General features: G+C 40.1%; 1 protein-coding gene across 1 annotated transcript in view; it reads left to right on the plus strand.

Moving 5' to 3' along the window:
- Positions 1-15573, plus strand: part of LOC128659665 (acid-sensing ion channel 1C-like) — a 193171-nt gene that overhangs the window by 3173 nt on the left and 174425 nt on the right. The window contains exon 2 of the mRNA XM_053713234.1: positions 1243-1334. Within this exon, the coding sequence (XP_053569209.1) occupies positions 1243-1334 (92 nt within the window). The remainder of the gene's footprint in view (positions 1-1242; positions 1335-15573) is intronic.

The raw sequence follows: 15573 nt of genomic DNA on the forward strand, positions 1-15573 counted from the left end.
CGGGAGAGAAGAGGAGCGCAGACGAAAAAGCGCGTTTAGAATGGGAATCTCTGCTAGACAAGCTGCACCGACAGACCGCAGAAAACACCAGCTTCAGAGTGGAACATGAAACATTAAAGACAAACTTAGCGACACTGGAGGAGAAGCTGACGCTGGCTCATAGTGAGGTGCAGCAGCTCAAGGGCAACCTATGTCAGTATGAAGGGCTTGTGGATACCTATAAAGAGTAGGTACAAAAAACTTGTAAAGAAGCCGATGAGATTTTGAAGGACTGTTTAGCCCTAGTCTGGGCACTGAAGAAGTTGAACCCTTATTTATACGGACAGGAATTCTCTCTCATAACAGGAATACAGATGGATTGTACCGGCAAACTGACATGCCTACCACCTCCTAGTCCGGTCATCCCCAAGTTGACCCGCTAAAAGGTCAAGCCGGGTCTGCCAGAGTGTCCCACCAGGAGGGAGCCGTGTGACAGACCCCTCTGTCAGTACTGGAAGGGTTAACTTTGTTCAGCTTTGAGAAGCTATTTTCTAAAGACAGGTTTCTTGGCATCAGCTACTGTTTACTGTTATTAAGTTTAAGTGATAAGCGTTCACATTGTTTAATCACCTCCAGAGAGCAGACTGCCAGGTGTGAAGAAGGACTCCATTGTTTTCTAGTGTTTAAATTGTTTATTTGGTTAAGTAATGTAATTCTATTGTATCCTGTAAAAGGGCGTCTTCCCTCTATCTAATGTACAATACTCTTCCAAACCTCATCTGGTCTCCTAGGGGAGTTCTGCATAAATACTGGGCATTTAGCCCTCAATAAAGACATTATGTTTAACTCAAGGGGGAGCTTGGTCTCATGTTTGGGGGGAATTAGCTGGGTTGTATGTTGCTGATACCATAGTCAGGACATCTTTCATCTGGTATTAACCCTCGATATCCAGGTTATACCGTAACAGGCAGAATATTGTGCTCTTCTAGGACTCCTCCCTAGAGAGTCTTTATCTGATACTGGTTAACTCTAGGGCAGAACACTGTCCTGGTTAACTCTGTGCAGAATAGTGTTCACTGTTAGAGACTTCAGAGAAAAAAGCACTTCTAGGGAGGATTCCTGATAATTTATTTGTCCTGAAAGGTTCTCTAATTTCTGGTGAGGTCTGTGGCAATCTCTTCTCCCTATATGGTCTCTCTTCTCTAGTCAGGTCTCTTATACTTGCTGCTAGGGTTGTCACTAACTCTCTGGTGTTTCATTCAGGGACAACATACTTGTTTTGGACATTTTTTTTGAAGCATTAAACTATGAAACAATTCAGCAGAAGAAGGCATATGAAGTGGCTGGACTGCTGGGTATGTGACTGTCCATTTCATGTATTAACCTTTCTGTACTTGTTAAGGTGTGAATGTGAGACATATGACTGTATGTGATATAGTAGTGCTGATGTCTCCTTGTTAAGGTGTGAATGTGAGACATATGACTGTATGTGATATAGCAGTGCTGATGTCTCCTTGTTAAGGTGTGAATGTGAGACATATGACTGTATGTGATATAGCAGTGCTGATGTCTCCTTGTTAAGGTGTGAATGTGAGACATATGACTGTATGTGATATAGCAGTGCTGATGTCTCCTTGTTAAGGTGTGAATGTGAGACATATGACTGTATGTGATATAGCAGTGCTGATGTCTCCTTGTTAAGGTGTGAATATGAGACGTATGACTGTATGTGATATAGCAGTGCTGATGTCTCCTTGTTAAGGTGTGAATATGAGACGTATGACTGTATGTGATATAGCAGTGCTGATGTCTCCTTGTTAAGGTGTGAATGTGAGACATATAACTGTATGTGATATAGCAGTGCTGATGTCTCCTTGTTAAGGTGTGAATGTGAGACATATGACTGTATGTAATATAGCAGTGCTGATGTCTGTCCTTGTTAAGGTGTGAATGTAAGACATATGACTGTATGTGATATAGCAGTGCTGATGTCTCCTTGTTAAGGTGTGAATGTGAGACATATGACTGTATGTAATATAGCAGTGCTGATGTCTCCTTGTTAAGTTGTGAATGTGAGACATATGACTGTATGTGATATAGCAGTGCTGATGTCTCCTTGTTAAGGTGTGAATGTGAGACATATGACTGTATATGATATAGCAGTGCTGATGTCTCCTTGTTAAGGTGTGAATGTGAGACATTTGACTGTATGTGATATAGCAGTGCTGATGTCTCCTTGTTAAGGTCTGAATGTGAGACATATGACTGTATGTGATATAGCAGTGCTGATATCTCCTTGTTAAGGTGTGAATGTGAGACATATGACTGTATGTGATATAGCAGTGCTGATGTCTGTCCTTGTTAAGGTGTGAATGTGAGACATATGACTGCATGTGATATAGCAGTGCTGATATCTCCTTGTTAAGGTGTGAATGTGAGACATATGACTGTATGTGATATAGCAGTGCTGATGTCTCCTCTTTAAGGTGTGAATGTAAGACATATGACTGTATGTGATATAGCAGTGCTGATGTCTCCTTGTTAAGGTGTGAATGTGAGACATATGACTGTATGTGATATAGCAGTGCTGATATCTCCTTGTTAAGGTGTGAATGTGAGACATATGACTGTATGTGATATAGCAGTGCTGATGTCTGTCCTTGTTAAGGTGTGAATGTGAGACATATGACTGTATGTGATATAGCAGTGCTGATGTCTGTCCTTGTTAAGGTGTGAATGTCAGACATATGACTGTATGTGATATAGCAGTGCTGATCTCTCCTTGTTAAGGTGTGAATGTGAGACATATGACTGTATGTGATATAGCAGTGCTGATGTCTCCTTGTTAAGGTGTGAATGTGAGACATATGACTGTATGTGATATAGCAGTGCTAATGTCTCCTTGTTAAGGTGTGAATGTAAGACATATGACTGTATGTGATATAGCAGTGCTGATGTCTCCTTGTTAAGGTGTGAATGTGAGACATATGACTGTATGTAATATAGCAGTGCTGATGTCTCCTTGTTAAGGTGTGAATGTGAGACATATGACTGTATGTGATATAGCAGTGCTGATGTCTCCTTGTTAAGGTGTGAATGTGAGACATATGACTGTATGTGATATAGCAGTGCTGATGTCTCCTTGTTAAGGTGTGAATGTGAGACATATGACTGTATGTGATATAGCAGTGCTGATGTCTCCTTGTTAAGGTGTGAATGTGAGACATATGACTGTATGTGATATAGCAGTGCTGATGTCTCCTTGTTAAGGTGTGAATGTGAGACATATGACTGTATGTGATATAGCAGTGCTGATATCTCCTTGTTAAGGTGTGAATGTGAGACATATGACTATATGTGATATAGCAGTGCTGATGTCTCCTTGTTGAGGTGTGAATATGAGACATATGACTGTATGTAATATAGCAGTGCTGATGTCTCCTTGTTAAGGTGTGAATGTAAGACATATGACTGTATGTGATATAGCAGTGCTGATGTCTCCTTGTTAAGGTGTGAATGTGAGACATATGACTGTATGTGATATAGCAGTGCTGATGTCTCCTTGTTAAGGTGTGAATGTGAGACATATGACTGTATGTAATATAGCAGTGCTGATGTCTCCTTGTTAAGGTGTGAATGTAAGACATATGACTGTATGTGATATAGCAGTGCTGATGTCTCCTTGTTAAGGTGTGAATGTGAGACATATGACTGTATGTGATATAGCAGTGCTGATGTCTCCTTGTTAAGGTGTGAATGTGAGACATATGACTGTATGTGATATAGCAGTGCTGATGTCTCCTTGTTAAGGTCTGAATGTGAGACATATGACTGTATGTGATATAGCAGTGCTGATGTCTCCTTGTTAAGGTGTGAATGTAAGACATATGACTGTATGTGATATAGCAGTGCTGTTGTCTCCTTGTTAAGGTGTGAATGTGAGACATATGACTGTATGTGATATAGCAGTGATGATGTCTCCTTGTTAAGGTGTGAATGTGAGACATATGACTGTATGTGATATAGCAGTGCTGATGTCTGTCCTTGTTAAGGTGTGAATGTGAGACATATGACTGTATGTGATATAGCAGTGCTGATGTCTCCTTGTTAAGGTGTGAATGTGAGACATATGACTGTATGTAATATAGCAGTGCTGATGTCTCCTTGTTAAGGTGTGAATGTGAGACATATGACTGTATGTGATATAGCAGTGCTGATGTCTCCTTGTTAAGGTGTGAATGTGAGACATATGACTGTATGTGATATAGCAGTGCTGATGTCTCCTTGTTAAGGTGTGAATGTGAGACATATGACTGTATGTGATATAGCAGTGCTGATGTCTCCTTGTTAAGGTGTGAATGTGAGACATATGACTGTATGTGATATAGCAGTGCTGATATCTCCTTGTTAAGGTGTGAATGTGAGACATATGACTGTATGTGATATAGCAGTGCTGATGTCTCCTTGTTGAGGTGTGAATATGAGACATATGACTGTATGTAATATAGCAGTGCTGATGTCTCCTTGTTAAGGTGTTAATGTAAGACATATGACTGTATGTGATATAGCAGTGCTGATGTCTCCTTGTTAAGGTGTGAATGTGAGACTATGACTGTATGTGATATAGCAGTGCTGATGTCTCCTTGTTAAGGTGTGAATGTGAGACATATGACTGTATGTGATATAGCAGTGCTGATGTCTCCTTGTTAAGGTGTGAATGTGAGACATATGGACTGTATGTGATATAGCAGTGCTGAAGTCTCCTTGTTAAGGTTGTGAATGTGAGACATATGACTGTATGTGATATAGCAGTACTGATGTCTCCTTGTTAAGGATGTGAATGTGAGACATATACTGTATGTGATATAGCAGTGCTGATGTCTCCTTGTTAAGGTGTGAATGTGAGACATATGACTGTATGTGATATAGCAGTGCTGATGTCTCCTTGTTAAGGTGTGAATGTGAGACATATGACTGTATGTGATATAGCAGTGCTGATGTCTCCTTGTTAAGGTGTGAATATGAGACGTATGACTGTATGTGATATAGCAGTGCTGATGTCTCCTTGTTAAGGTGTGAATATGAGACGTATGACTGTATGTGATATAGCAGTGCTGATGTCTCCTTGTTAAGGTGTGAATGTGAGACATATGACTGTATGTGATATAGCAGTGCTGATGTCTGTCCTTGTTAAGGTGTGAATGTGAGACATATAACTGTATGTGATATAGCAGTGCTGATGTCTCCTTGTTAAGGTGTGAATGTGAGACATATTACTGTATGTGATATAGCAGTGCTGATGTCTCCTTGTTAAGGTGTGAATGTGAGACATATGACTGTATGTGATATAGCAGTGCTGATGTCTCCTTGTTAAGGTGTGAATGTGAGACATATGACTGTATGTGATATAGCAGTGCTGATGTCTCCTTGTTAAGGTGTGAATGTGAGACATATGACTGTATGTGATATAGCAGTGCTGATGTCTCCTTGTTAAGGTGTGAATGTGAGACATATGACTGTATGTGATATAGCAGTGCTGATGTCTCCTTGTTAAGGTGTGAATGTGAGACATATGACTGTATGTGATATAGCAGTGCTGATGTCTCCTTGTTAAGGTGTGAATGTGAGACATATGACTGTATGTGATATAGCAGTGCTGATGTCTCCTTGTTAAGGTGTGAATGTGAGACATATGACTGTATGTGATATAGCAGTGCTGATGTCTCCTTGTTAAGGTGTGAATGTGAGACATATGACTGTATGTGATATAGCAGTGCTGATGTCTCCTTGTTAAGGTGTGAATGTGAGACATATGACTGTATGTAATATAGCAGTGCTGATGTCTGTCCTTGTTAAGGTGTGAATGTAAGACATATGACTGTATGTGATATAGCAGTGCTGATGTCTCCTTGTTAAGGTGTGAATGTGAGACATATGACTGTATGTGATATAGCAGTGCTGATATCTCCTTGTTAAGGTGTGAATGTGAGACATATGACTGTATGTGATATAGCAGTGCTGATGTCTCCTTGTTAAGGTCTGAATGTGAGACACATGACTGTATGTTATATAGCAGTGCTGATGTCTGTCCTTGTTAAGGTGTGAATGTGAGACATATGACTGTATGTGATATAGCAGTGCTGATGTCTGTCCTTGTTAAGGTGTGAATGTGAGACATATGACTGTATGTGATATAGCAGTGCTGCTGTCTCCTTGTTAAGGTGTGAATGTGAGACATATGACTGTATGTGATATAGCAGTGCTGATGTCTCCTTGTTAAGGTCTGAATGTGAGACATATGACTGTATGTGATATAGCAGTGCTGATGTCTCCTTGTTAAGGTGTGAATGTGAGACGTATGACTGTATGTAATATAGCAGTGCTGATGTCTGTCCTTGTTAAGGTGTGAATGTGAGACATATGACTGTATGTGATATAGCAGTGCTGATGTCTCCTTGTTAAGGTCTGAATGTGAGACATATGACTGTATGTGATATAGCAGTGCTGATGTCTCCTTGTTAAGGTGTGAATGTGAGACATATGACTGTATGTGATATAGCAGTGCTGATGTCTCCTTGTTAAGGTGTGAATGTGAGACATATGACTGTATGTGATATAGCAGTGCTGATGTCTGTCCTTGTTAAGGTGTGAATGTGAGACATATGGCTGTATGTGATATAGCAGTGCTGATGTCTCCTTGTTAAGGTGTGAATGTGAGACATATGACTGTATGTGATATAGCAGTACTGATGTCTCCTTGTTAAGGTGTGAATGTGAGACATATGACTGTATGTGATATAGAAGTGCTGATGTCTCCTTGTTAAGGTGTGAATGTGAGACATATGGCTGTATGTAATATAGCAGTGCTGATGTCTCCTTGTTAAGGTGTGAATATGAGACATATGACTGTATGTGATATAGCAGTGCTGATGTCTCCTTGTTAAGGTGTGAATGTGAGACATATGACTGTATGTGATATAGCAGTGCTGATGTCTCCTTGTTAAGGTCTGAATGTGAGACATATGACTGTATGTGATATAGCAGTGCTGATGTCTCCTTGTTAAGGTGTGAATGTGAGACATATGACTGTATGTGATATAGCAGTGCTGATATCTCCTTGTTAAGGTGTGAATGTGAGACATATGACTGTATGTGATATAGCAGTGCTGATGTCTCCTTGTTAAGGTGTGAATGTGAGACATATGACTGTATGTGATATAGCAGTGCTGATGTCTGTCCTTGTTAAGGTTTGAATGTGAGACATATGACTGTATGTGATATAGCAGTGCTGCTGTCTCCTTGTTAAGGTGTGAATGTGAGACATATGACTGTATGTGATATAGCAGTGCTGCTGTCTCCTTGTTAAGGTGTGAATGTGAGACATATGACTGTATGTGATATAGCAGTGCTGATGTCTACTTGTTAAGGTGTGAATGTGAGACATATGACTGTATGTGATATAGCTTGACTGATGTCTCCTTGTGTAAGGTGAGAGGTGAGGACATAGGACTGTATGTGATATAGCAGTGCTGATGTCTCCTTGTTAAGGTGTGAATGTGAGACAGTATGATGTATGCGATGATAGCATTGCCTGATGTCTCCTTGTTAATGTGTTGAATGTGAGACATATGACTGTATGTGAATATAGCAGTGCTGATTTCTCCGTTGCTTAAGGTGTGAATAGTGAGGACAAATGACTGTATGTGATATAGCAGTGCTGATGTCTCCTTGTTATGGTGTGAATATGAGGACGTATGACTGGTATGTGACTATAGCAGTGCTAATGTCTCCTTGTTAAGGTTGTGAATGTGAGACATATGGACTGTATGTGATATAGCAGTGCTGATGTCTCCGTGTTAAGGTGTGAATGTGAGACATATGACTGTATGTGATATAGCAGTGCTGCTGTCTCCTTGTTAAGGTGTGAATGTGAGACATATGACTGTATGTGATATAGCAGTGCTGATGTCTCCTTGTTAAGGTGTGAATGTGAGACATATGACTGTATGCGATATAGCAGTGCTGATGTCTCCTTATTATGGTGTGAATGTGAGACATATGACTGTATGTGATATAGCAGTGCTGATGTCTCCTTGTTAAGGTGTGAATGTGAGACATATGACTGTATGTGATATAGCAGTGCTGATGTCTCCTTGTTAAGGTGTGAATGTGAGACATATAACTGTATGTGATATAGCAGTGCTGATGTCTCCTTGTTAAGGTGTGAATGTGAGACATATGACTGTATGTGATATAGCAGTGCTGATGTCTCCTTGTTAAGGTGTGAATGTAAGACATATGACTGTATGTGATATAGCAGTGCTGATGTCTCCTTGTTAAGGTGTGAATGTGAGACATATGACTGTATGTGATATAGCATGCTGATGTCTGTCCTTGTTAAGGGTGAATGTGAGACATATGACTGTATGTGATATAGCAGTGCTGATGTCTGTCCTTGTTAAGGTGTGAGATGTGAGGACATATGACTGTATGTGATATAGCTTGCTGATGTCTCCTTGTTAAGGTGTGAATGGTGAGACATATGACTGGAGGTGATATAGCAGTGGGGGGCTTATGTCTCCTTGTTAAGGTCTGAATGTGAGACATATGACTGTATGTGATATAGCAGTGCTGATGTCTCCTTGTTAAGGTCGTGGAATGTGAGACATATGACTGTATGTGATATAGCAGTGATGATGTCTCCTTGTTAAGGTGTGAATGTGAGACATATGACTGTAATGTGAATAGAGCATGCTGATGTCTGTCCTGTTAAGGTGTGAATGTGAGACAGTATGACTGTATGTGATATAGCATGGCTGATGTCTCCTTTGTTAAGGGTGTGAGATGTGAGACATATGACTGTATGTGATATAGCAGTGCTGATGTCTCCTTGTTAAGGTGTGAATGTGAGACATATGACTGTATGTGATATAGCAGTGCTGATGTCTCCTTGTTAAGGTGTGAATGTGAGACATATGACTGTATGTGATATAGCAGTGCTGATGTCTCCTTGTTAAGGTGTGAATGTGAGACATATGACTGTATGTGATATAGCAGTGCTGATGTCTCCTTGTTAAGGTGTGAATGTGAGACATATGACTGTATGTGAATATAGCAGTGCTGAATGTCTCCTTGTTAAGGTGTGAATGTGAGACATATGACTGTATGTGATATAGCAGTGCTGATGTCTCCTTGTTAAGGTGTGAATGTGAGACATATGACTGTATGTGATATAGCAGTGCTGATGTCTCCTTGTTAAGGTGTGAATGTGAGACATATGACTGTATGTGTATAGCAGTGCTGATGTCTCCTTGTTAAGGTGTGAATGTGAGACATATGACTGTATGTGATATAGCAGTGCTGATGTCTCCTTGTTAAGGTGTGAATGTGAGACATATGACTGTATGTGATATAGCAGTGCTGATGTCTCCTTGTTAAGGTGTGAATGAGGAGACATATGACTGTATGGGTGATATAGCATTCTGAGAGCTCTTGTTAAGGTGTGAATGTGAGACATAGAGACTGTATGTGATATAGCAGTGCTGATGTCTCCTTGTTAAGGGTGTGAATGTGAGACATTATGACTGTATGTGATATAGCAGTGCTGAAGGTCCTCCATGTTAGGAGTCGAATGTGAGGACATATGACTGTAAGTGATATAGCAGTGCTGATGCTCTCCTATTAAGGTGAGAATGTGAGACATATGAACTGTATGTGATATAGCAGTGCTGATGTCTCCTTGTATAAGGTGTGAATTATGACGAGTTATGACTGTAAGGGATATAGCAGTGCTGATGGTCTTCCTTGTTAAGGTGTGAATTGGAACAGTATGACTGATATGTGATTATAGCAGTGCTGATGTCTCCTTGTTAAGTGTGTGATGTGAGACATATGACTGTATGGTGATATAGCAGTGCTGATGTCTCCTTGTTAAGGTGTGAATGTGAGACATATGACTGTATGTGATATAGCAGTGCTGATGTCTCCTTGTTAAGGTGTGAATGTGAGACATATGACTGTATGTGATATAGCAGTGCTGATGTCTCCTTGTTATGGTGTGAATGTGAGACATATGACTGTATGTGATATAGCAGTGCTGATGTCTCCTTGTTAAGGTGTGAATGTGAGACATATGACTGTATGTGATATAGCAGTGCTGATGTCTCCTTGTTAAGGTGTGAATGTGAAGACATATGACTGTATGTGATATAGCAGTGCTGATGTCTCCTTGTTAAGGTGTGAATGTGAGGACATATGACTGTATGTGATATAGCATTGCTGATGTCTCCTTGTTAAGGTGTGAATGTGAGACATATGACTGTATGTAATATAGCAGTGCTGATGTCTCCTTGTTAAGGTGTGAATGTGAGACATATGACTGTATGTGATATAGCAGTGCTGATGTCTCCTTGTTAAGGTGTGAATGTGAGACATATGACTGTATGTGATATAGCAGTGCTGATGTCTCCTTGTTAAGGTGTGAATGTGAGACATATGACTGTATGTGATATAGCAGTGCTGATGTCTCCTTGTTAAGGTGTGAATGTGAGACATATGACTGTATGTGATATAGCAGTGCTGATGTCTCCTTGTTAAGGTGTGAATGTGAGACATATGACTGTATGTGATATAGCAGTGCTGATGTCTCCTTGTTAAGGTGTGAATGTGAGACATATGACTGTATGTGATATAGCAGTGCTGATGTCTCCTTGTTAAGGTGTGAATGTGAGACATATGACTGTATGTGATATAGCAGTGCTGATGTCTCCTTGTTAAGGTGTGAATGTGAGACATATGACTGTATGTGATATAGCAGTGCTGATGTCTCCTTGTTAAGGTGTGAATGTGAGACATATGACTGTATGTGATATAGCAGTGCTGATGTCTCCTTGTTAAGGTGTGAATGTGAGACAAATGACTGAATGTGATATAGCAGTGCTGATGTCTTCTTGTTAAGGTCTGAATATGAGACATATGACTGTATGTAATATAGCAGTGCTGATGTCTGTCCTTGTTAAGGTGTGAATGTGAGACATATGACTGTATGTGATATAGCAGTGCTGATGTCTCCTTGTTAAGGTGTGAATGTGAGACATATGACTGTATGTGATATAGCAGTGCTGATGTCTCCTTGTTAAGGTGTGAATGTGAGACATATGACTGTATGTGATATAGCAGTGCTGATGTCTCCTTGTTAAGGTGTGAATGTGAGACATATGACTGTATGTGATATAGCAGTGCTGATGTCTCCTTGTTAAGGTGTGAATGTGAGACATATGACTGTATGTGATATAGCAGTGCTGATGTCTCCTTGTTAAGGTGTGAATGTGAGACATATGACTGTATGTGATATAGCAGTACTGATGTCTCCTTGTTAAGGTGTGAATGTGAGACATATACTGTATGTGATATAGCAGTGCTGATTTCTCCTTGTTAAGGTGTGAATGTGAGACATATGACTGTATGTGATATAGCAGTGCTGATGTCTCCTTGTTAAGGTGTGAATGTGAGACATATGACTGTATGTGATATAGCAGTGCTGATGTCTCCTTGTTAAGGTGTGAATATGAGACATATGACTGTATGTGATATAGCAGTGCTGATGTCTCCTTGTTAAGGTGTGAATGTGAGACATATGACTGTATGTGATATAGCAGTGCTGATGTCTCCTTGTTAAGGTGTGAATGTGAGACATATGACTGTATGTGATATAGCAGTGCTGATGTCTGTCCTTGTTAAGGTGTGAATGTGAGACATATCACTGTATGTGATATAGCAGTGCTGATGTCTCCTTGTTAAGGTGTGAATGTGAGACATATTACTGTATGTGATATAGCAGTGCTGATGTCTCCTTGTTAAGGTGTGAATGTGAGACATATGACTGTATGTGATATAGCAGTGCTGATGTCTCCTTGTTAAGGTGTGAATGTGAGACATATGACTGTATGTGATATAGCAGTGCTGATGTCTCCTTGTTAAGGTGTGAATGTGAGACATATGACTGTATGTGATATAGCAGTGCTGATGTCTCCTTGTTAAGGTGTGAATGTGAGACATATGACTGTATGTGATATAGCAGTGCTGATGTCTCCTTGTTAAGGTGTGAATGTGAGACATATGACTGTATGTAATATAGCAGTGCTGATGTCTGTCCTTGTTAAGGTGTGAATGTGAGACATATGACTGTATGTGATATAGCAGTGCTGACTGTCTCCTTGTTAAGGTGTGAATGTGAGACATATGACTGTATGTGATATAGCAGTGCTGATGTCTCCTTGTTAAGGTGTGAATGTGAGACATATGACTGTATGTGATATAGCAGTGCTGATGTCTCCTTGTTAAGGTCTGAATGTGAGACATATGACTGTATGTGATATAGCAGTGCTGATGTCTCCTTGTTAAGGTGTGAATGTGAGACATATGACTGTATGTGATATAGCAGTGCTGATGTCTCCTTGTTAAGGTAGTGAATGTGAGACATATGACTGTATGTGATATAGCAGTGCTGATGTCTCCTTGTTAAGGTGTGAATGTGAGACATATGACTGTATGTGATATAGCAGTGCTGATGTCTCCTTGTTAAGGTCTGAATGTGAGACATATGACTGTATGTGATATAGCAGTGCTGATGTCTCCTTAGTTAAGGTGTGAATGTGAGACATATGACTGTATGTGATATAGCAGTGCTGATGTCTCCTTGTAAGGTGTGAATGTGAGACATATGACTGTATGTATATAGCAGTGCTGATGTCTTCCTTGTTAAGGTGTGAATGTGAGACATATGACTGTATGTGATATAGCAGTGCTGATGTCTCCTTGTTAAGGGTGTGAATGTGAGACATATGACTGTATGTGATATAGCAGTGCTGATGTCTCCTTGTTAAGGTGTGAATGTGAGACATATGACTGTATGTGATATAGCAGTGCTGATGTCTCCTTGTTAAGGTGTGAATGTGAGACATATGACTGTATGTGATATAGCAGTGCTGATGTCTCCTTGTTAAGGTGTGAATGTGAGACATATGACTGTATGTGATATAGCAGTGCTGATGTCTCCTTGTTAAGGTGTGAATGTGAGACATATGACTGTATGTGATATAGCAGTGCTGATGTCTGTCCTTGTTAAGGTGTGAATGTGAGACATATGGCTGTATGTGATATAGCAGTGCTGATGTCTCCTTGTTAAGGTTTGAATGTGAGACATATGACTGTATGTGATATAGCAGTGCTGATGTCTCCTTGTTAAGGTGTGAATGTGAGACATATGACTGTATGTGATATAGCAGTGCTGATGTCTCCTTGTTAAGGTTGTGAATGTGAGACATATGGACTGTATGTGATATAGCAGTGCTGATGTCTCCTTGTTAAGGTGTGAATGTGAGACATATGACTGTATGTGATATAGCAGTGCTGATGTCTCCTTGTTAAGGTGTGAATGTGAGACATATGACTGTATGTGATATAGCAGTGCTGATGTCTCTTTGTTAAGGTGTGAATGTGAGACATATGACTGTATGTGATATAGCAGTGCTGATGTATGTCCTTGTTAAGGTCTGAATGTGAGACATATGACTGTATGTGATATAGCAGTGCTGATGTCTCCTTGTTAAGGGTGAATGTGAGACATATGACTGTATGTGATATAGCAGTGCTGATGTCTCCTTGTTAAGGTGTGAATGTGAGACATATGACTGTATGTGATATAGCAGTGCTGATGTCTCCTTGTTAAGGTGTGAATGTGAGACATATGACTGTATGTGATATAGCAGTGCTGATGTCTCCTTGTTAAGGTGTGAATGTGAGACATATGACTGTATGTGATATAGCAGTGCTGCTGTCTCCTTGTTAAGGTGTGAATGTGAGACATATGACTGTATGTGATATAGCAGTGCTGATGTCTGTCCTTGTTAAGGTGTGAATGTGAGACATATGACTGTATGTGATATAGAAGTGCTGATGTCTCCTTGTTAAGGTGTGAATGTGAGACATATGACTGTATGTGATATAGCAGTGCTGATGTCTCCTTGTTAAGGTGTGAATGTGAGACGTATGACTGTATGCGATATAGCAGTGCTGATGTCTCCTTGTTATGGTGTGAATGTGAGACATATGACTGTATGTGATATAGCAGTGCTGATGTCTCCTTGTTATGGTGTGAATGTGAGACAAATGACTGTATGTGATATAGCAGTGCTGATGTCTCCTTGTTATGGTGTGAATGTGAGACATATGACTGTATGTGATATAGCAGTGCTAATGTCTCCTTGTTAAGGTGTGAATGTGAGACATATGACTGTATGTGATATAGCAGTGCTGATGTCTCCTTGTTAAGGTGTGAATGTGAGACATATGACTGTATGTGATATAGCAGTGCTGCTGTCTCCTTGTTAAGGTGTGAATGTGAGACATATGACTGTATGTGATATAGCAGGGGCTGATGGCTCCTTGTTAAGGTGTGAATGTGAGACATATGACTGTATGTGAATATAGCAGTGCTGATGTCTCCTTGTTAAGGTGTGAATGTGAGACATATGACTGTATGTGATATAGCAGTGCTGATGTCTCCTTGTTAAGGTGTGAATGTGAGACATATGACTGTATGTGATATAGCAGTGCTGATGTCTCCTTGTTAAGGTGTGAATGTGAGACATATGACTGTATGTGATATAGCAGTGCTGATGTCTCCTTGTTAAAGGTGTGAATGTGAGACATATGACTGTATGTGATATAGCAGTGCTGATGTCTCCTTGTTAGAGGGTGTGAATGTTAGACATATGACTGTATGTGATATAGCAGTGCTGATGTCTCCTTGTTAAGGGTGTGAATGTTGAGACATATGACTGTATGTGATATAGCAGTGCTGATGTCTCCTTGTTAAGGTGTGAATGTGAGACATATGAACTGTAAGTGATATAGCAGTGCTGATGTCTCCTTGTTAAGGTGTGAATGTAGACATATGACTGTATGTGATATAGCAGTGCTGATGTCTCCTTGTTAAGGTGTGAATGTGAGACATATGACTGTATGTGATATAGCAGTGCTGATGTCTCCTTGTTAAGGTGTGAATGTGAGACATATGACTGTATGTGATATAGCAGTGCTGATGTCTCCTTGTTAAGGTTGAATGTGAGACATATAACTGTATGTGATATAGCAGTGCTGATGTCTCCTTGTTAAGGTGTGAATGTGAGACATGACTGTATGTGATATAGCAGTGCTGATGTCTCCTTGTTAAGGTGTGAATGTGAGACATATGACTGTATGTGATATAGCAGTGCTGATGTCTCCTTGTTAAGGTGTGAATGAGAGACATATGACTGTATGTGATATAGCAGTGCTGATGTCTCCTTGTTAAGGTGTGAATGTGAGACATATGACTGTATGTGATATAGCAGTGCTGATGTCTCCTTGTTAAGGTGTGAATGTGAGACATATGACTGTATGTGATATAGCAGTGCTGATGTCTCCTTGTTAAGGTGTGAATGTGAGACATATGACTGTATGTCGATAATAGCAGTGCTGAGTCTTCCTTGTTAAGGTGTGATTGTGAGACATATGACTGTATGTGATATAGCAGATGCTGATGTCAGCCTT

Source organism: Bombina bombina, chromosome 5 (genome assembly GCF_027579735.1).
Source record: "Bombina bombina isolate aBomBom1 chromosome 5, aBomBom1.pri, whole genome shotgun sequence".
Lineage (NCBI taxonomy): Eukaryota > Metazoa > Chordata > Amphibia > Anura > Bombinatoridae > Bombina > Bombina bombina.